Here is a 23,700-nt window from a genome sequence, read left to right as displayed (position 1 = left end):
TCCCTACACAGTCAGATGTTCCTGATGTTCCTTGTGAGAACTGTATTAGTCTGTTAACTGAGAGAAAATTAAGGTGTTACTCAGTTGCATCAAACAATCTTCACTTTCATGACACTTAAACCTTATCCAGAGCATTGTCTCTTACCAGACATCCCACTAGCACAGGAGCTGAATGGCCTTGGTGCCTTGCAAGATTAAGTACCCTGTTCTGCCATTCAGTGGGCCCCTTGTCCTTAGGATGGGATTCCCTCTGCCATGGATCTTCCCACATCCCAGCTTCACAATGTATCACCACTCATAAAACAAGCACCACAGGAGTCTTGCTGGTCATGGGCCACAGCTGGGATGGCAAAACCTGCTCCTAGAGAAGTATCAGGGACCAGTGGCCAAGCCCACAGTGACCACCTCCATTGTATGTATGTCATAGATGATGACATGCAAAAAGTCTCTGAATTAATATTACCTCTGCATACAGCATGTCACTTAATTGCCCAGAATAGCCTCTTGGAGAAGCATATGGGAAGTTTTCCTATGAAAAATGACACTGCTCAAAGTCTCTTCTAGCTAGAAATCACTAAACAGTATCTATAACTACTGACATCTGGGACATAAGCTTCAAAGCAGTTAATTTACAATTTTAGCTAGAGCCAGTTTCCCATAGACATTGATATCCATAGTAGATAATTCTTATTCCTGAAAGTAGAATAATTAGAAGAGGTAAAGAAGAAACCCATGAAGTATAACCAGAGTGCTGCTGCCACTCCATGCATCAACTGTGCCAGCACTCAGGACTCAGTTGCTTCTAGTGCAAACTACAACCACTCGTGTCCATATGAGCATCCACACTCTGACCCTCCTCCTGAGGGTCCTGATGGTGCCCATTTATCTCCCTCCATGGGATGTCCCATTAGGCAGGTGGGATGGTGCAGTCCTATAGTGTAGAAGCACCACTCTGGCACAGACTACATGTGCAAGTGTTTCTCCTGCAGTACCCAGACCTGCCAAAGCTGCTTTTAGGATCACTGATGAGCCCCTCTTAGGCCTCCCGAATGACTGGACTTCTAAGGCAATGCTGCTACAAGTTATTCTACAAGATACTGCAATGCTTCTGAAAGCTAATTATGAACAACCACCCACCAAGACAAGACCCCAGCTAGGTCCCAAGCCAGAAAAACACAGCCTGTGTGCATCTCTGTTGGTACAACTGCAGATCACCTTTAGCTCTGGGCTCAGCTTCCCAGCTGTGGTAATTAATTGCTGAAGGAGTTCTCTCCGTCTCACCATGACGCAGGAGCAGCCGTTCACACTCCTCCACCCACTGCCGCAGTCACGTTACCTGCTCTGCCTCAAGGACCTACTGAGAGGCTGGTCTCCCATCTGTCCCTTTCACATACACCAAGCACCTCTGCTCTGAATCTGCCAGTGGTGAATGTGAGGAGTCAATTCACAGCAAGACTTCAGAAGCAATGTCTCCTCTGACCTCATAGCTTCCCTGTCTCTGCCTCCCTGCAATTAGTAAGAGCTTGAGTCCACCTGCAGGGTTCCTGACCACACTGACAGTCTTGGGGCAAGTCTGTATTTGTCTCCTGGTGTCCCACCTCTGTTTGGCTCTTGTGACTGCTAAGAACACACACAAGGACTCTCTGTCTAACACAGCTTCCCTCAGATCCTCATTTACTGTATTCAGAGTGCTCACCCTACCATGCCTATATAAGACTTCTTATGACAGACAACAGGAAAAAGACTGCTAACCCCCAAAAATCTATTGCAGTAAGGTTCCTGGAGGGGCTAAATAACTCCAGCATGTAGTCTATGAACCCTTTCCCCAGTCCTTTCCAGTGGCTCCAGTATTCTTTCCAGTCCATGAGGCTAGGACCTGTGATAATCCTAATCCTACAGGCTAAAAGCATGTTTTCTTCTGTAACACCATTCCAAGGGATGCCCATGGACAGCAGAAGACATTTAAAAGATTCCACCTCCCTATCAAGTCCAGAAATCACACAGCACTTTGCAGGCTATGAGGTGGACACCCCATGTCAAACCCAAACCAACCAACCCTACCTTGTGACTGTGCCTGGGCAGTAACTTACTGTTCTTAAAAGCTGCTACCCTCATTTCCCAGACGTGCCTTCAGAGCCATACAGAGAACTGGTTATTTTTTTAAAAGCTGAACCAACATTAATTCTAACTTGATGGTAACTTTATGATTCCCATCGGGAAGTGTGTGCAGAGCAGGTCAATGATCCCAAGACAGTATCTGACTGACAGGCACCCACCCACATAGCTGCAGGCACAGCCACCACCAGGGGTATTCACACCTTCCACAGACAGGTTCTTCTGCTAGCTACAATGGTTGTAACTGGTACTGGGTATCAGCACATGTTTCAGAAATTAATCATATTGTAACAAATATGTTAGGAAGACAGGCCAGACTCATGGAAGAGTGGGGCTAGGAGATGGTTTCTGCTAGCAGAGTGCTTTCAGTTTGAGGTTTGCATTAAAGGTGTTGTACCTACAGCTGTGATGAAAAATCCTTCCTTAATACTGCTTTGCAATAGCAGAAGCCTGATTCCTTACCCAGTTATGTAAGCAGACAGGCCAAGTCTAGAAGTGCCAAAAAACTGCAATTCCCTACCCTCCTCTGGGATGCTACAGGTCAAGGTGAAAATGCAATGGCAAGTACATTTGCCCTGATGCTGCATTTGCTCTGTGGGTAAACAGAGACCATTTACTCCCTGGGCTGTCATTCTGGCATCTTTCATGACCACTAAACTCTCTTTTAAAAGAAGAAGGAGGTTTTATTAGAAAGTTAGTGGATGATCCAAATGTCAGAGTGAAAAATCCAGAGGAAGGTTAAGGATTTTTTTTATTTTTTTTTAATACAGCTGCACTGGAGGTGAATGAACACGAGAGCGTTTTGATTTCCTGCCTGGTTTCAATAAATGTTGCACTCCCGGGCACCCAAGGGACTGCTGTGGTTTGTCAAAACCAATTAATTTTCTTCTACAGAACGCTTCAGGCACCTCAAAATGTCGTTTGAGAGCTAGCAGACATCTAAGAAGGAGGGAAAGCTGGCAATCAGCTGCTGCTCAGGCTCTGCATCAGCAGCACAGCTCTCCAAACACACTCACCGACAACTGAGGCGAGGCAGGAATGAAGCACATCACCTGGCCATGGGAGGGAGCTGAGGGCAGAGCCAAAGAAAAAAATAACACCTTCTAAACACCAGGAATATCAAACAAGGAGCTGCTAGTTGTGAAGCATGCCAGAAATAAGTTTCCCAAGGGAGAATTCAAAGCTGAGTTTATCTCTCTCACCTGTATTTCCTAGGATCCATTGCTCAGTACTAATAGATGTAATGAGCCAGAAGTGACAAACCGAACAGTTGTCACTAAGGAAGATGTTTGGAAGATAAGCCTTGGAGTCGGGATTCACAGATTGCCTCCACATCCCTCTGTCAGAAACCATTGTGCAGCATAAGGACTCTCACCCAAGCCTCAATTTACCTACTTAGAGTGAATAGACTGCAATGTTTTCCTTCTGTTCTGTATTGAGATGTGAGAGAAAACTTGTTTGCAAGTAATTTTAATAATCAGGCATGAAATGCACTAGATGTAAGCACAGTATTATCATGCTACATTTCCTTTTCAATGAACACCAAGACACTGAGTGTTTAAGGATACACTGAAGCTAGCATTTATACTTAGAATGAGGCATACACTGCATAGATACTATGAATACTCTCTTCATGTAGATAACTCATGTCAAATAATCATTACTGGGTGTGAAATAGCCATCCTTCCCCTTCTACAAAAGGCAGGGATGGAGAAGAATGTTCTTCCTGCATGCTACCAACACTGCAAAAGGGGGAGAAGACAAAAGACAGTTTGAATTTTAAACATTTTGTCTTGAGCTCTGTAGAGTCACAGGCAAAGCCCTGCTAAAGCAGGAAAAAGAAACAAGAGCTGATGTTACCAACAAGCACTACAGTAATTCTCAGCCTACTCACAGTGCCCAGGGGAACTGGGAACCAAGGCTCCTTTGAAGATTCCAAGTCCCTAATCTCAGGTCCAGTGTCATCCTTGCTGGACCACTGAGAAAAATAGAAACAAAGAACTTCCAAAATTAAAAAAGACAGCATGCTAAGCAGTGAAGTGAGCTTTACAGTGTAACAAATCTTTAGAAGAAAAAGAAATAAATCTGCTTTTCTTCTTCTGTTCACCGACCATGGTATCTTCAATGACCTACTTGTTTTTAAAAGTAATCCAACATTTACCATTACAATCTTCTTTGCTTCTCAAGTCACATAACCCCCCTGCTGTCTCCTCCTTCTCTATTTACCTGGCCTTACAGTCACAGCAGGAAACTGAAAATCTGCTCCCTGCCTCCTAGCTACAAGCAGAAGCTTTGCTTGGGTATCCAACAGATGATAACTGATGTAACTGCTTAAACAATCCCTAGAGCAGCTCCTCTGACATACACAAACATCTAGATCCTGCTACCAGGCCAAGGCACATCACCCAGATATTTAGAGAACTGCCCCAATAGAAATGCTGTGCCCCTCATTCACAGGTACATCTCTTCACACAGGGAAACACCATGTTTCATTCAGACAGAATTTTTCTGTGCTCTTACCCACTATTTAATATTTATACTATGGTCAGTGTCCAGAAAACATGATGTTGTTGGTTATGTAAGGTGATGAACAAACACAGACTAAATATGTCCTGGATGCTCACAGGTGTGAACAGTCAGCTGGAAAAGGGAAAAAAGTAAACAGCATCTGAAGCCCAGTCAATAACTAAATCACAAAGACTAGATACAAATATAAATCCCCTAAATTGAATCAAATTTTCTAAAATACAGCAAAGAGGGATGCTTCACTTACACCACCAGTTGGCACTGATCAGCCCAAGAGCAACTGAAGGGAGAGAAGAATCCATAACCATGAGCATTACCTTCCTGCTATGTTTCCTCCTTAGCCTGTTTATCCTCCTTTCTCCTTTCATTCCCTCTGCTTTGGGTATGACCTCTCAAACTATGAGATGGCCTGGCTAATCCCTAAGACACAAAGGAGTATGGGTTTGTTCAAGCTCATTTTATGTAGCTTCATCAAAGTTGGCAGCAAAGGATACAAGTGTTGGAAAGCTACAGAACCCTGAAGGTTACCAAAATGTGGAGTGTCCCAAGAGGCAGTTCTTCCCAAAACCAGAACTTCCTTTCCATAAAGCAACTGCAAACCACAGCTCTAACCACAGCACAGGTCCTCAGTCTGAGAGCAAATCTCTCTGATATAAGCACATCACCTGGATTTCGATGAGGAAGACAAGGCTGTTCTAATATCAGGCTCCACTCTTTCTCCCTCCCTTACAATAATTTTTTAACTCTAAATAATTAAAAGGAAGTAAGCACCTATAAAGCCAGCAGAATCATCGCAGGCCAACAGGTCAGCATAGCTGTGTGTTTGAAATAAGGGGCCCATTCAAGTTACTCACATCAGATGTCAAGGGTGATGTATTGTAATGAGAAATTATAAATATGCCCACTTAAAATGCAAGCTCGCAGCTGCAATTCACCAGGCTGAAGCCACACAGAACATAAAAAGCACAACTGTGCCCTTGAGGAACCACCTCCACCATGTTCTCCCCACCCTCCCAAGCCTTCCTGCATTTCTACATACAGAACAAAGGAGAAGTGACACATCTTATTGCTTCCTCCAGACAATAACCTGGAATATCTAACAACAGCTTCCTTCTTCAAACTTTTTTAGTACATCAGATATTTCAGCTCTGTCAGTTGTGGGCTCCTCCACAGCCCAGTATTTGGAAGTGACTGATCAGACACAAGAAAACCAGGATTCAGTAGTGTCTGATACCAAGCGTTTGCTTGGCAAAACTACCAGGATGAAAAACAGCAAACTTCACAGCCTGCAGCATTTCAAATTGGGGGGCTCTTACAGCCTATAAATAATATTTTCAATCAAAAACTATGATGGAATACACATACATATTTTATTGCTTTGTATCTTGATCAGTGATAGAGTTGCATTTATGGTTACCAGCTCTGCTCACAGGAGACTGAATCCCAGGCTATTTCAATTCCCCTGTGAATGTAAAGGAAAAGAACCATCTGGAGAGAATAATAAAACAATTAACTTCCCATTAAAGAATAATCTATGTATGTTTTTAAGGAGACAAACTTTAATGATCTCTACTTAATTATTCATCCTGCATTCTGGCAGGGTTGATTTGGATCTTGTCATGCTTCTGAAGGTAACAATTTAAGCTGGAACAGATGTGAGGACATGTACCATCTTCTTCAATCAGAAGCAGGACAACCTGGCTGAGGGAGGTTTCCAGAAACATCGACCAAGGTCTCGTCATCTCCATGGGCTCACATGCTTGTGTAATGGCAACACCATCAATTGTAAGAGTTTCACTGAATATTCATGAGGATCTTACAAACATGGGAGTTGAGTGGCTTGGTTCATCAGCTATGTTTTTGGGACACTAAGTGCAGAGCTGTGCACTGAACATGAACCTGAACATCAGACTGTTTAATGCTGGGCTCATTTACCCTGTCACTGACAGCGATATAAATCAGAAACAACTCCATGAAACTCAACAGCAATCCCTTCTGATTTTGCTAACTCACCAACTAGCTGAAAGTGTATTATCTGTAGAAAATAATTTTGTAAAGTGAAAAGGTTCAAAGCAAGGGCTTTAAGGACTATTACTATGCCTGTTACCCTTCTAAACACATGACCCTCTGAGGACTTGCTGGCTGTATACATGATGGAGAACTGCCCAGGCTTCACCACGTTTCTTATATAGAACTGCTCAGTTTAACCACCTGCCTCAGTTTCCCTGTGGATAATACCAATGAGCTTGTAAATGTACATGCTTGCACTTCATTCCAGTTTACACAGTGCTTTCCAGACAAGTTTTGCCAACATTTGGAAAGGACCAAATATAGTTTAAGCTAAAAATAACTGGAAGAAATACCAGAATTCAAGCACTTGGATCACTCCTTTAGAAAACCTACCTAGGACTCTGGGCTTCCCAGCATGAGAACTCATATACTAAACAGCTGGTAAATAGTGAGACAGTGCCCAGGCGACCCTTTGCTACTATTTATTGACCAACTGATTGAGATCAGACTTTAAGACACAGCACAGACATGTTTATTCCACCTCCCTGCAAGCTACCAATATTTATGATCTGAAAAAGTCACTTAAAAAAAACCCCATAAGCCTGGCACACAAACTAACAAACTAATCACACCTGAATCCTGCTGGAAAAATCCCTGCCTCAGCTTTCAAATGTTGCAGAACATTTTAATTCACAGCTTCTGCACAAATGGAACAAGTTTTGATTTCAGGAGTCAAAGACATTTTAGCCTCTCAGACTTTCTAGCCTGCTCCTCCCCTTCAGCTGTAAGAGCCCATTTTTCTTTGCTAAATATATAGACACACATATATATGTCTCCCCTGATCTCCCAAAGCAGGGCTCCTGCATCTGCTGACAGGCTGCACACTGCATGGCACAATGGCTCTGGTGCAGGATCTGCACCACCCACTGGAAATGATTTAGCAAGGGGTGCTAACGTCACACACTGAGCAGCCACATACAGCTATAAATTATTCATACACATTACTCTAATTATGCAAATGTACTAAAAGCTGGAGCATATGTTTCCCTGACATCTTCCAGTACAGTACAATATGGCTCTAGTAGAGAGGAGTGAGAAGTAAGACAAGGGGTGTAAGGGGTCTAAAGATGGCAGACACTGACCCATACAAGAGGTGAGAGAGGATCTTCCTTCTCCAACCAAGCTGCATTTAAATGCTCCTCCTTGATAACATACTGTTGGCTTTGCTCTCAGTGCTGCACAGAGTGCTGAGGCTGCTGAACGGCCCAGGCAGATTAAAATAAACCCAAGCAGTTTGGAACAGGAATGTGTTTATCTGGCATCACACACTTCCTCTTATCAAACATGAGGAGCAGGGGAGGGCACAGCGCTGGTGTGCAGAAGCAGGCTGTGTGCGTGCTGGTGGGAGAGGGGGAGGGAAAAGGGGAAAAGGAACTGCAAGGATCAGATGGATAATACATGAGAGCTTGGGAGCCAAGAGCATGGAGCTCTGGAAACATCATCTCACTGGGACACAGAGTGCATAGTGTTGGTCAGCCCCCAACAGGCGCTAGCTGTTGGAAAACTCAGATCCTTTCTCTCTTGCAGCATTTGGAAGCAGGCAGGGACTCAGGGCTGCTGTAGCATAAGCAGCTGGCTGAGTGTTGCCCAAGCTTCAGGCTCAAACTCCTCTCAACTCTTGTCAAGTGCAGTGCAGATACTGGGCATCACTCATCTCCCACTCCAGAGGCTGAGGCTGACTCCTCACAGAAGGAGACAGCCAGATGCACTCTGTTACAGTGTTTGGAAGTCCAAAATGTGGATTATGGTACTGAATTGATTATCAGCAGCTTAGACTCTTATTGCAAACTCTGCCACATTCAAGGACCACTTCAGTGTCCTGTAAATGCCTAGTCCATCTGACACAGCCCTTTGGAAGCAGACATGCTCCTCATATAATGAGTGCAGAGCACTGTGCAGGGGGCTCAGGCTCTAGCATCACTCAAAGTCCCAGATACACTTTCCAAGTTCTCTAGCCTTACAGAATGATCAGGTGTAATTTCTATACCCAGAGAAAACAAAGGAGCAAATAAAACATCATGTAATACACCACAGCTACTTGGAAGATCTAGGATACATTACTATCATGCCAGTAGTCACCCCAGGTCAAAAAAGTGGAACAAAAAACCTTGCCAACTCCTTTGATAAGAGCATGTCCTACCTCCTAGTATACCATTATTTTAAAAGCCAAGTTCTTATTGGTGCACAGCTCAACCACAGTTCCTCACCTGTGCTTGCCTCAAGGATGGCTATGCTTTGAAAAGGAGCAGTGATATCTCAGAGAAGCAGCACTGAGCAGAAGGTACAGGCAGGTTGCAGGCCATGCTGCGAGGGGACACAGGTGGGGACACCTGCACAGATCCTGGTCACTCTGCCCCAAGTCCTGGCTAGCAGGATTTGTCCTTCCCTTTTACAAAAGACCAGATAAATGAACAGCAGCACTTCTGCCAGGCAGAGATGCCAAACTGGCAAAACAAAGCTGATAAAACAGCACAAGATAACAAGCAAGAATAAGAGACAGAGAAATTAAAAATCCACTGAAGTAAAATAAGATGTTGATCTCAAGGGCCAAGCTCAGCCACTTCTGCTGTGCCACGTTCAGCAAAGTCCTTGTGGGCAGCAGACTGCATCCTGAAGGGCACCGTATGAGTCTCCCCTTTCCCAGGGCTCATCCTCCTTTCTGTGCAGCCACATGTGCTGAGGACCCAGCCCAGCTCCTGCAGCTGCTTGCTGCCTGCCCAGCTCTGCCAGCAAACTGCTCACCACTTCCTACTCTGGGCTCAGGTTTGGGGCCACCTGGACCTTAATGGATTGGGTGTTTCCTCACCACCAAGGCCAGCAGCATCAGTATCTTCCAGTCATATGCTGATGAGACAGATCCAGACACTATCACTATTTCCTTCAGAAAAAGGCAGGAAGGCACAAAACCAGCTTACCTGAATTGAACCTCTGTTCATCCAACCCACCTGGCATCAGGGGTCCAGCTCTGCCACTCCCTCTACCCCTGCTAAAGCCTGTCTGCCCAAGAGGGAAAGGTGGCATCACCACAGTGCTGTGCCTCCAGGTAAGGGCTCATCCCAGCTCCTGAAGCAAGCCTCAGGAAAGAGCCAGAGTGAAGAATGGAAAGGAAGACAGTGTGGAAAAGGGAGCTCAGCACTTACACCACCTAGTTTCTCCCCTTCTCATTCTAAAGGCTTTGGCTTCCTCAACAATTTTCAGCACAGAAACATACCCATTAACAGGCAGCCAGAGATAAAAGGTCCTGGAGGAGTACAATCACATGGTCTGACCAGCTAGCTGCACATCTCAGGAGACACAGGATGAACCACAATTTAGGTAACAAGCCGGAGGAGATGTGCAACCTCAGCTGGTTATCCAGCTAAGGAGGCTTAGCTCAACATGCAGGGGAGCTGCCCAGTGAGGCACAAAACCCAGTGGCACATGTGGCTCTGCTGCCATTGGTCCTACTGTAAGTGCTGGCACAGAAGGACACTGATAGGAGGGGACAGGGCTGCACCAGCATGGGAAGTCTCATTCAACCACAGAATCTACCCTGGAGCAAGTTTTGCAACTTGAAGAAACCATCTAGGCTGGCAACACAACAAATTTGTCCACTTGTTACTAAAGTTAACAAGTTTCACTTGTGTCAAAACACTGGAAGCAACAGAAAGTCAGTGCAGTGTAGGAGGCAAAGTCAAAACCAAACATTTTCTTGTCCTGCAAAGTGATGAAGCCACTGTAGCCACAAAGTAAGTCACTAGCAGAAAAAGTCAGGGAATTGGATTGTTAGTGTAATATTCCTCAGTCTAGGATAAAATTATTTAAGGATTTTCTACCTATTCAGATAGGTGGTCACACGAGATGACTGCCTGTCCACCCTGCAGCACACAAGGGAAACAGAGGCTTGTGATGTTCCCAACTCTAGTTGTGCTCCCCAACTCTAGGAAATGACTGAACAGTTAAAAAATCATTCTTGTGTGGGCAGAACTCCAGCAAGATAAAATATTCAGCAGTGTTATGTTCCTGGACACCCTATTTCTGACAATACATTTCATGCCTCATATGCCACAACAGTTATACTATTTCAGTCAATAACCAAAGAACAGGTCCACATCCTTTCCTAACAACTCAAGAAAAGAAAAAAAACCAACATAAGTAAACTGTACAACACTCAGAGGAGGGTATTATTATTATTTACTGGTCTGTCACTATGATAGGCAGGTCTGAGCGGGAAAGGAAAGATACATTTTTGGCAAAGCACCATCCCCAGTGTTTATGGGTTTCACAGACCCATGAGAGCTGGCAGTGGGACCCAGCACCTGCATGGCAGACCCCACCAAATTCAGGAGGATCAGTTTTATCTTTAGTGACACTGGAGCACTTTTCCCCTTCTAATATCACTCCCCATGCACTGTGTACCAGAAGCTCCACCGCCAACACTCTGAATGTCCCAGACTAACATGACAGCCCTAAAAAACAGCATGTTTTGGCAAAAAACAGGCTCTGCTTTCACCATTTGTAATTCGTCCTTCCTGCCCCACATGCACCTCTTCTTTCTTAATAATAAACCTTCCCAAGAAATCCCAGTGAGTGGGATTCGCTTCCAGCTAGATGGACATTTCAGCTCCCACTGCTCCTCGGGCAGTGATTTTCCCTTCTCCCTCCGGCTCTGGGCACCCAGCAGCTCTGTGGGTTGCTGCTGGACACCAACACCTACACCCTGGTTGCAAGACAGCATGACAATGGAGCAACATGAGCTGCAAAGTCCAAGTCATGCCCAGGCAGTTCCCTTTACAAGAAGGGAAACACAGACTGAGTCCCAACCTTGAGAATTAGTTGCCAACTTCTAAATTTTGTGTTTGCAGCAAAATATGCTGCTTTTTTATCTTTATTTTTTTATCTATACCTCAGAGTGGATTACAGTACCACTTCTGACATTAAATCTCTCCCATACTGCAGCCCAAGTGAGCGTGTGTGCAACTAGTCGGCAAGAAGACTCTCCCTGCAAGTACAGCTGTGAGTTCCCCCAGATGAAGAACTCAGTGCCATTTCACATTAGTGAAGCTATGCTAGCTTGCACCAGCAATGGACGTGGTCTTTAAGTGTCTTTCACTTGATATTCCTTTACAAATCAAACTTGATCTCCACATCCCAAGTTTCCCTCTGGAGATGCACAAACAGCCTTTACTAGTCTTTTCTGGTGTTTTAATAGCTGCATATTGGAATTTCCAGCAGCTCATTTCTTGGCTTCAGGAGGTTTATGCATTCACCAGATACGATAATCGTGCATATCTCCCTCTCTTCACAAGAAGGTTCCAAAACAGATTTCAAAATACCCCTTCAATCCGCCTGTAGTAATTTTATCCTGTATTAATCCATTGAAGTGATGCACTGTCATCTATCAGAAGAATTAAACAGAGAAAGTGGGAAGCTCTCTTACCTATAATTGACTGACTGGCCAATAGGAGTCAAGTGCTGGCAAATTGGAGATGTAATTTCTACTTAATTATGGCATTAAAAAAATTACATGATATACCTACTTAGCATGGAAAGGAGCAAAATCAAAGCTAATAAGAATAAATTGGAAGAGAGGACATGTGTGAAATATAGTAGCAGGATCTTTTTTGTTTTGTGGGGGTTTTTTGTTTGTTTTGTTTGTTTTTATCACAGTTGCTCTGCTGAACAGGATGCTGACTTTTGTGCCTACACACTGCCTGGAAATACTGCACCCCTGGCTGATTCTAAGGTCCCGCCAACATGCAAAACTGCATTGTACAAAGGCATGGATACAACAAGAAATATATGTTAAAACCAAAGCAGTGTACATGCTTTTTACATTACATATGAATTTTCTATCAATCCAGTTGAAATTCACCAGAAATGAATGAAGGCAAAGCCCAGATACATCATTGCAGAGCTCAAATATAGATGTGAATGAATGGATGAACCATGAAGAGTTTTGCAAGCCTTCAGTTAAACTAATTATAAAATGCATTTAAAAGAAAACAGTTCAACTTCTGTGTTTAGACACAGGATTATAACGAGCAGTATAAAACACAAACAATTCTGTTGAAGCCAGGATAGCTACTAGTATAAGATGAACAGTCAGAGGCACATAAATCATTGGCATTTGAGAAGAACATGCCACTGCCATGAGAAAACACAAATACACCCCATCCTTTTTTGTGGGGCAACATATTTATCATGCTAGAGAAGCCTGTTTTCTCTAGATGAACACCACAACTCTAACTTCAAACTATTCCATTTCAGGACAGCTGGTCAGCACAACAGTGCTGGAAAGGGGAAACAGGGTCTTACTACAAAGAGGAAATAGGGCAGGTCTTAAAGACCCTTTGACCCACAAACCTAATAAACCATGACAAGGCCATTCTGTAACTGCCCTAACCCAACCCCAAGCACTGCTGCCAGGAAAGGAGGAGATCTGACTCCTGCAGCCTCCTGTTCCCAAGCACTGGTGCTAAGCCAGGGAGCAGGAGGCAGATGCCAGCAACAGTAACTGGGTTTTGTTTTATGCACTTGGAAACAGAAGTCAAACAAGAATTATAGTTTTACCTGCAATGTAGATTTAAAAACACAGAGCTTCCAAAGGCTAGTCAAATTATCCTCTGAACATTTCCTGCTTTGTCAACAGAACTTTGAAATTAAAACACAAATTAAACTACCTTCAGTCTCTGGAGGAATGGTTAGCTGGATTTAAGATACATTTTATGTGTCATACAGAAAAAAACCAACACTGGTACATGCTCAGATAGCAATGACATGCAGCCTGAGACACACAGATACAAACCACACTTGCTCCCACACACTCAATAAATGCATCAAATTGACCAGAAACCAGAAACACAGCCAGCCATGACCCTGCACATGGAGCAAGCCGTGGGGGTGACTTACTGCAAGTGTTCATACAGATGATTTCTGCAGATGAGAACATTTATTGCCACAATGAAGGCAGCACAGGTAAAAGACAGACTGCTTACCCCTCTGAGCTGCTGGACTCCACCAAATATCCTCATCACTCCATCAATCTCCTGCTCCAGCCTCCTGGCCCAGTACTGCATACTGCAAGAGATGAAGAGACAGAGAGAAAGAGAAAGGGAGAAAAAGAGAGAGAGAAAGAGTCAGAGCCCTGACACTTTGCAGACAAGCAAGGCAATTGAAGGGACAGGGAGGAAATCGGTGCCCTCAGCTGAGCTAAGTGCTCTCTCTCTGCAGCACCAAGTGCAGGCAGAATACCAAGAACATGCAGCCTTGAGAATTACAGCTGGGGTAGGTTATAAACTTCCAGACTTCAAAATTTATGCACAAGGCACAACAGAAAGAAAAGGGGGGAAAAGGTACAACCAAAATCTCAATGCATGTTTGTTTTGGGTTTTTCTTCCTTCTTATATAAACAGTTGCAGCAGATAATTATTTAAGCCCAGAGTGATTAACAAGGTTGAAGTGCTGTGAGTACAGAAAAGAGCTTAACGCTTCAGCAGGGCTCTGTGGCACAGAGCAAACACAGATCCATGGCAAGACCAGTGGTGCCTGTCTTACTGTGGCAATGGATTATTGCTGCAGCAAAAGAGAAAGGACCCGAACACAGGCCACAGAGTGCCCAAGGTCTCTGCTGCTTTGCACCTTCAGTGAAGCCCAGCCTAAACTGGGCACCAGTTCTGTCCACCACAGTCAGAGCTTCCTCCTGGGACAGCAGGAAAGGCCAGGAGCTGCCATGTGGCACCTCCTTCGTCCTGGTTCCTGTACAGCAAGGGGGGTTGCTGCCAGTCCTTCCAACAGGCACAACACCCACCGATATATTCAACCACACAGATTCCACTTGGAGCAATAACATCAAGTTAAAACAACAAAAACAACAAAAAAAAAACCCTCTATAAATCCACAGAACTTGATAACTCTCCTTCTTTTAATGAGATTTCCTGAGTCCAGCCACTGGTCACACAAATGTCAAATCTCCCATCTGACCTGGAAAAGCAAAGCTCGATTGCCTCTGCACCACCCAGCCTTGCTTTGTCCACAGAAACATCCATCCCTCAATGCTACACCAGAGAAAGAAGGGAAGGAGCACAAGGAGTAGAAGGTAAGGCCAGCAAGGGGGGTTTTGCACTTTGCTTGGTTTCACAGAGTAGTTTCTTTCTTCACACAAGATGTTTCCCAGGCAGCCCATGCGCACTCCCCCACCATCCCCAAACCCACAGCAGAGGCTCTCCTGAAGGCCAAGGAGCAAAGAAACCCAACTAAGAAGGAAGGCCATGGAGGACTCTGAATCATACAGCATGGCCCAAAAGCTGGGCAGAAATATCAGACATCAGAAAGATGCCTGAGATGAGCAGCTGAACAGAGCTGGAGAATCACTTGTTAAGGGTGGGGAGACAGAAGGAGAGACTGACAGATTTCTGTTACTCACACAGGCAAAGTTAGTAACATCCAAGGCTGTGGATAACAACAAGAGTTAATTGCACATGCCAAATCTTCCCAATTTTCCAGCATAACTTAGGCTATTTCTCATGTTCTTGCAGATGTAACAGTCTGCTCTTCCATGGGAGAGGGGAAATCCAGGGAAAGACATGGGTGAAGACACCTGTAAACCCACCTTTCTGCCAAAGGAGGGAAAACAAAGACTTCAGTGGGACTTCCAGTGTAAAGATGATGGGTCACAAATAGAGCTGAGTGGGGTTTTGAGTTGTTTGGGGTTGTTGTATTGGGTTTTTTTTATTTTTTTCAGACAAAACCCTTCATTGCCATCAAAGGTTGTCCAAAGTTTTCTATTAATCTTCTGAAGTATTTTCACCAAAACTTATTTTTATGCAAATCATTAATTTAAACAAATGCCTTGAAACACCAAACCTGTTTTTAAATTTTTCCCCTTACTCCAGTTTGTCCAGTAAGCTGACAAATCAAGTATATGCTCATACTCAGCCACAGATTCAAGAAACTCCACCAAGTACTTACAGAGCTGATACCTTTCCTTAATTTCCAATTTTGTCCAAGATCCTCAATTTCAGTGACATCTGCCTGTGTCAGCTCCCTCCAGTAACACCCACACCACCAAAAGAAAATTACCATCCATCTTCAGCTGTATCCATCAACATTAACAACTGCTCAAATCCACATAAATGGCATGTATGGCCAAGCCTTCAGAGAGGAGCAGTTATAGAGGAAGACAGAGGCATCAGTATTACTCTGATGGCATATGCAAAAGAGACACTGAGCGCTCAGTTGGGCTGGGATTTAAATTGGTTTAAATTTAGTCAGCAGATTTGTTTAAAAAATGTTTTTAAACTTATTCCACCCCCTGCCTCCACCCCAAGTAGTACTACTATTTTAGGGAAAAGCCACTGGATTTTTCATTCATGAAAATGACTGCAATTTGCTTTAGTTGTGCAGCCTTATGATAGCTGACTCTCAACCTTATGGACCAGCAATTTCTCAAAGAGACCAGGTATGCTTTGTAGTACAAGCTTTAGATACCACTATTAAAAAAGTGTAATACACTATCAAAAAAGGGGGAAGGGGATTTCCTCACAGCTGACAACAGGTTTCTAGATTTAAAAATGTAATAGCAGAAACAGATTCTTTTGTTTGTGTGTGTGTGTGTGTAGTATGGCTATGTCAGAGTTTTTGCCAACAGTAGTAAAAGTTCTTTTTTCCAATTAGCCCACCCTTTACCCATACCACTGGCAAAAGCCCTTGTGTGTATCTGACCTATTTCTATGTCCCCCCAGTCCTGGTAACATCCATGACCAGAAGTCTTCAGAGTGGGCCACATCTGAGAATGTGGAGGTTTCATCTCACTTGCTGTATATGCTTGCTAGGTTGAAAGCTATCATTTAAAAAAAATAAAAAATCAAATCCATAAAACCCATTATTATTTTGTCTCAGTTGACCTTCTGCCTCTTGCTTCTCTCCCATTGACACTGCACTTAAAATTTTATGTGAGGCAACTGTAGGAAGGATGAAGAGGGTAAAGAAAGTGATAGCCCATTATGAACATGGAGGTTTCTCTTTAAGCGTGTCTCCTATGGAAGCTGGAAGCAGTAAGACGTGACAGTCACTGCAGCCCTGGGCCATTACTGCAGACCTCAGGTGGTGTTACGGGGCTTGAGAAGCCATACATGCAGCCTGGAGTGTCCTGCTGCTCCCATGAAATCGCATTTACAAAACCAGCACACAGAAAACAGCTGATGCACCCCCAGGAGGCCACGAGCATGGATGTGGTGCTGGTCACCAAAAGCCACCAGGCCCCCTTTATGAACCATGTCTGCAGTCTCCTTCCTAAACCAAGGAACACTTTAGTGTTCTCTGTAGTGAATCAACATGGGCAAGGAGAAAGCCTTTGAGCTCAAGTATTTGGGAATACAACTCAGTAGCTCTGTGCCTATAGGAACCACATGCAAGGAGCCCTGCCATCCCCTGCCCCCTCTTTAGCAGCAACATGCACACCACATCCCAGTGACACCCCACACCCCTCCATCATCTCAGGTGGCTCTGCCTTTGCTGGGGAGTCTCCATAGGACTTTTCCATCCCAAAAACTCTACAGCTATGATATGCACAAGCATGATGAAACACATTCAAGATATATATTTAAAATCTCTTGCACTGAAAAAAAAATTGTTTGTTTCCTTCCCCTGTATATTTTACAGCCTCCTCTGCAACATTTAACAAGGGACATAAATGATTTTTTAAAACACACCACCATTTATCACTGCCTCTCCACAGAAACCTACAAAAATGCTAATTGATTTAATCATTTGCATATTTGATTTTTCTTAAAGATGAGATAAAGTAGGCTTAAAAAAAGCTGCAGAGCTTCAAAAATATTTACTGTAACAAGCAGCACATCAGAAGACAAATCACTGCTGTTGCAGTCGGGGCCAGGAGGCAAAGTGTTCCAAGCTGTCCCACTCCTGCTCAGTGGATGTCTGGGCCTTGTCACTGATCACAGCAACCCTTTCTTAGGGTTAGGACACATTTAATGGTTTAGGTGACCCAAGCAGTTGCAGAGACTTCTGTGCATGTTCACATTAGTTTGTGAGGCTCCACCACTGCTCCAGCTGTGTGGCTTTAGAAGAAAGCAAGAACTGCCTGCAAAGACAAGAGACAGGCTGTGCATGTGCTTGTGCACACACAGACTACAGCCTGGACTCCTGCTCTTCTGTACAGAAGTTGGAGACATTTGCAGACCAGCAAATGGTCTGGGAAGCAAATGGAAAGACCCTGAGTGCAAGCCAGGCATTGACAGTCCACAGTCAACACCACGGGGATGTACCACTGCAATTCAGCCCAAGGTCACTCTGGCCCGTGATGGCTCATGGTACACAGGACAGACCCTTCGCAGGCTGCAGGCACACCTCTTCATGCCTAGCCTAGAAACAGGTAAGGCAGTTTCCCACAGTGCCTAAGCCAGGCTAAGGACCAGAAACATGACTGCTCTTAGAGCTGCCTCTGCGGAGTAACATCCATGAGGTGTAGAATCCCCTTTGCGGGTAGCACCTGCCTTCTCCTGGGGCTCTACCTGGCAGCCCATGCACCACTAATGAACATAAGTTTCATTGCAAACTGCCTCTCACAAAAGCACAGCGCAAGAAGAAGAGGGGAAAAAAAATTAGTTTTCTGCTTGAGGACACTTTTTTTAAGCAGCTTTAGGAGAGTGCTTGTTTGGCTGTGAGCAGGAGAGGACAATTGAAAAAAAAAAAAAAAAGACAGGAGACTCCATCTTTTTCTCCTGCTGCCTTCCTGACTCAAAAAAGAAGAAAAAGATTCACACAAACATTAAAGGACAGGAGGAAAAACTACTTGCTAAGTAGATATACTGCCCAAAAGCTTACTGGGTTCCACACAATGTTCTGCACAAGTGTCTCCACTTCACGCAGTGTGTTCAGCCAAGAACGCTTCACTCTGATTCATACGCTTTGGTTCAGTGCCCAAATATTGCTATTTAATAAGGTTATTAATTACTGTGTTGTCTAATTTTTGCTGTGCAGGAACTTCTTATAATTGGCTTATTTCTTCAAGATGCTTAATCCTTTAACTATAATAGTGTGTGTCTCAATGTGCGCTCCTGCATGTGTGTATGTGCACACTTGTGCTCCCCCCAGTTTGTCATTCCTTACACACCTAGGCTGTAAAACCCCACAGGAGCCAATATTCACACGAAAAACAAGCTCCCTTTTTTTTTCCCCCAGAGATCACTCATTTCCTTCAAAATAACCAAATAGCTTACTGACCATGCTCCTGGACATCATCAAGCCTCCCACACTGTCATTTTATAACTCCTTTATAAATTAAAGTATGGACACAGCTGTTTATATAAAGGAGGGGTGGGGAAAAATTGCCTGCTGGACTAGTCTTTTTTTAACACTTGTCAAGACATTTTTCACCTCTACCATCTGGTCTCCCCTATAATAAGAAAAAGCATCTTTGACATTATTACAGGAGGGAAGGGAGGGACAAATTAATATTAAAACTACATCCTAAGGAAGATCTTTAAGAAACATGAACAGGAAAGGTAGTGGGACAGTGTGGACTGCATTCAGCTCTATCACCAAATTACTTTGTTCTCCTTGACTCAAACACTAAGTTCCTGTGCCTGTTTCTCTGTCCTATCTTTTGTCTGCTTCATATTTACAATTTTTTGCAGCCAGGTATGTCTTGCAAAAAAAAAAGAAAAAAGTGTCTAATACCCCACCAGATCCACCCCCATCCCAGTTTGATGCCCTAACAAATATTAACAATTCAATTTAAAAAAAATATATATAACTGGGGAGTTTTCTCAACCTGCAGGATAAATAGAGCTGGGCAAAAAGTGAGAGGAACATAGTCTCACAATTATACAGCAAAATTGTGTTCCATTAGCAGTTATTGAGCACAAATATTCTTGTAGGTTGAGAAGGCCAACTGTAGAGAATCAAGTCTGCCTACATCTCCATAGGCTCATGGCAAAAAGCTGAGATCAGGTAGTCCAACAGATGTCAAACCCAGTGCTGTATGAGGAGGAAAACTTCACCTCCCCAGTCCTGTCCATAAAACTACTGAACATTGCAGAGTAAGTGTGCCCTTCTGCTACGACAGCACTTCATTGCCTCAAAGTTTGAGGTTCATAATTCTCAAGATCTTTTCTGCCACACTGCTACCCAGACAGGTATTCTGTATTTGTTCATTTGATTTCTCCCTCTTAAGAGCAGGACTTTGCATTTATTTTCACTAAATTTCACTTTGCTGATATGAAGCTTGCCATTCAATTTCTCTAGATCATTCTGAATTCTGATAATGCCTTCCAGAATACATTCAACCCCTCCTAGCTCAGTGTCCCCTGCAAATTTTATGAGCATATTTCCCATACCATGCCTAAGTTATTAATGAAACTATTGAATAAAAGAAGGCCCAGGGCAGATCCCTGCAGAACCCCATTTAAAATGCCCTCCCAGAATGACAAAGAGCCACAATAACTACTCTTTGAGAGCTACATATCCAATCAAAATATCTTGAATTTCAAACTTCACAAAAAGCTGATTCAAAGTATTAGATATGCAAAGGAACTGGAAGCCAAAGGATAACTCAGTGAATAATTTAAAGCCTAAGATCAGGTTTGAGGAAAATCACAGTCCATTGGAGGACGATCTGCCAACAGAAAGAGGAAAGAGAAGTTGCTGAAAGGTGCTGGCAAGTACATTTGCCCAGCACTGCTGCAAAAGGCCCCATGCACAGGCACTATTCTCTTCTGATCAATTGTGTGCACGTGCCTCTCCTTCACACAGCAAGGAAAAGACCAAATGGCAAAGCAACCACAGTAAATATCTTCTGCAGACCATAAAACAGTACTTTACCAAAAGGCACTTCCAGCTATGAACCCTATAATCAAGTTCATCCTACCCTTATTAGCCTGGAACTCATCTCAGGACATCACTCACTGACTCAACCATCCTGTGATGGGGATTTGAACATTGTGAGTGTAACTGGCAGGACCTCTACATGGGGATCCCCAAATACACCGAAAATGTGCAAGAATTAATCCTCACAGTCTTAAGGGATAAATTGTTGCCTTACAACAGTGTCATGGTTTCAGCCCAGCCAGCAGCAACTAAGCACCACACAGCCACTCACTCACTCTCGATTTGAGAGAACAGAGTGCAGGTGGGGGAGTGATGTAAAACTCATGGGTTGAAATAAAGAGAGTTTAATAGGACAGAAAAGGAAAAGAACAATAATTTCAAAAGATTAAACAAACTAAGTGATGCACAATGCAATTGCTCACCACCCCCTGACCGATGCTCAGCCCAACTCTGAGCAGCAACCACCACCACCCCTGCCCCTCACCTCCATTTATATGCTGAGTGTGAAGTATTATGGTATGGAATATCCCTCTGGCCATTTTGGGGAAGCTGTCCTCATTGAGTCATCTCCCAGCTTCTTGTCACCTCCAGCCTTCTCACTGGCTACCATGCCTAAGTTATTAATGAAACTATTGAATAAAAGAAGGCCCAGGGCAGATCCCTGCAGAACCCCATTTAAAATGCCCTCCCAGAATGACAAAGAGCCACAATAACTACTCTTTGAGAGCTACATATCCAATCAAAATATCTTGAATTTCAAACTTCACAAAAAGCTGATTCAAAGTATTAGATATGCAAAGGAACTGGAAGCCAAAGGATAACTCAGTGAATAATTTAAAGCCTAAGATCAGGTTTGAGGAAAATCACAGTCCATTGGAGGACGATCTGCCAACAGAAAGAGGAAAGAGAAGTTGCTGAAAGGTGCTGGCAAGTACATTTGCCCAGCACTGCTGCAAAAGGCCCCATGCACAGGCACTATTCTCTTCTGATCAATTGTGTGCACGTGCCTCTCCTTCACACAGCAAGGAAAAGACCAAATGGCAAAGCAACCACAGTAAATATCTTCTGCAGACCATAAAACAGTACTTTACCAAAAGGCACTTCCAGCTATGAACCCTATAATCAAGTTCATCCTACCCTTATTAGCCTGGAACTCATCTCAGGACATCACTCACTGACTCAACCATCCTGTGATGGGGATTTGAACATTGTGAGTGTAACTGGCAGGACCTCTACATGGGGATCCCCAAATACACCGAAAATGTGCAAGAATTAATCCTCACAGTCTTAAGGGATAAATTGTTGCCTTACAACAGTGTCATGGTTTCAGCCCAGCCAGCAGCAACTAAGCACCACACAGCCACTCACTCACTCTCGATTTGAGAGAACAGAGTGCAGGTGGGGGAGTGATGTAAAACTCATGGGTTGAAATAAAGAGAGTTTAATAGGACAGAAAAGGAAAAGAACAATAATTTCAAAAGATTAAACAAACTAAGTGATGCACAATGCAATTGCTCACCACCCCCTGACCGATGCTCAGCCCAACTCTGAGCAGCAACCACCACCACCCCTGCCCCTCACCTCCATTTATATGCTGAGTGTGAAGTATTATGGTATGGAATATCCCTCTGGCCATTTTGGGGAAGCTGTCCTCACTGAGTCATCTCCCAGCTTCTTGTCACCTCCAGCCTTCTCACTGGCAAGGCATGAGAAGCTGAAAAGTCCTTGACTTGGTGCTTAGCAACAACTAAAACATCAGTGCGTTATCAACATTATTCTCATATTAAATCCAAAACACAGTACTACACCAGCTACTAGGAAGAAAATTAATTCTATCCCAGCCAAAACCAGAACAAACAGGAATGAATTAGTTATTGAATTTACATCTGGAGATCCAGATCCTTCTGCTACAGGGATGGTCCTGCAAATGGAATCTTCAATGGGTAGCTCTTGTACTTTGCCCTCTTGTGATGGTGGCAGAAGCACCTGCATGCAACTCCAGGACTATAACACAAGCAAAATAAGCCAAAGGCAATGGCTACTATTACTGGAGTACTGCAACATGCTACTCAAACACTGTTTTCTTTGGAGCCAAAACTAACCTAATGCTTAGCCTCCCTGCTTTTTTGACAGCTGTTATCTTGCATCTGGAAACTAGATTTCTATGGCACGCTCGCCCATGTGCATCAGGAATGAGTGAAACTTATGGGTTCCACCATGTTTGCACTCACATCACGCAGAATTAGAACTGGGCTCCTGATCTCAAAGCCTGTCACAGATCTGGACTTGAAACACAATGAAACAATAAATAAGTGAATAGGTGTCAGTTTTATGAAGCACACCACCTGCATAAATTTCACCCAGTGCAGCCATTTGTCATTTTCAGCATCCCTTGAGACCCCAATGGCTGATAACTCTTGCACGTCGCTTTGCAACCCATTATACAGATGAGGTTTTATGATAAAAACCTTCCCTCTTGCTGCCTCCTTCTGTTCTACAGATACAATCTGAGTGGAGGCTGAAGAGATTCCATCCCCCATAGCAAAGATAAGGTTACAGAGGGTAGGTCTTAGTAAGGATTTTGCAAGCTGCATGAATTATTAAAGTCTTTTATGATATAATGACAGACATATCAGGTTATTTGTTTGTTCGGTGTATAATTCATGACTCTCTTGGGACCTAGACAGAAGTAGGATAGATTGTTGCATCTTCTGGTTTATTCCAGTAAATCCTCATCACTGGGTGGAAGAGTCAACCACCCCAGAAGACAAAACAGCCACAACTTGCAGGACCTTCGCTTTCAGTTGGAGGTGGAAAAGGTTTTTTCACAGCCTGAAGAAATACTGAAGCTGTCACTTGAGTACGTCAGGCTAGATGGCTAGAACAAGAAAGTCTGGTAGTGTTTCTGTTTTGTGCCACCAGAACACTATCATCTAAAATATATGCAAACAGCTTTGTGATGAGATGCTATGAGTTGGCCCGTGCTCCTGTTGTTGGCTCCCTGCTCAGCAACAGACTATCCAAGCTGATGCAGGCTCCTGCAAGACTTTAGAATAGTTCACAGCAACCACCTCTGGGCTATGCAAACAGTAAGACATTGGACAAAGCAAAACAGTGTCCCTTGCTTGGCTCATTTGTGTAAGGAGACTGGTCAAGGTA

At 43.8% G+C, this 23,700-nt stretch overlaps 1 protein-coding gene across 1 annotated transcript in view; it reads right to left on the bottom strand.

The window, feature by feature from the left end:
- CACNA2D2 (calcium channel, voltage-dependent, alpha 2/delta subunit 2) overlaps window positions 1-13,769 on the bottom strand; it is a gene marked incomplete at its 3' end in the record, with an annotated part of 172,639 nt that extends 158,870 nt beyond the window's left edge. The window contains exon 1 of the mRNA XM_009996966.1: window positions 13,689-13,769. Coding sequence (XP_009995268.1) covers window positions 13,689-13,769 — 81 coding nt within the window. The remainder of the gene's footprint in view (window positions 1-13,688) is intronic.
- Window positions 13,770-23,700: the final 9,931 nt, after the last annotated feature.

The sequence above is a fragment of the Chaetura pelagica genome, unplaced genomic scaffold (genome assembly GCF_000747805.2).
Source record: "Chaetura pelagica isolate M959 unplaced genomic scaffold, ChaPel_1.0 scaffold24, whole genome shotgun sequence".
In the NCBI taxonomy this organism is placed as follows: Eukaryota; Metazoa; Chordata; class Aves; order Apodiformes; family Apodidae; genus Chaetura; species Chaetura pelagica.
Note: the sequence above shows the minus strand (reverse complement) of the source record. Positions and strands in the feature narration are given on the sequence as shown.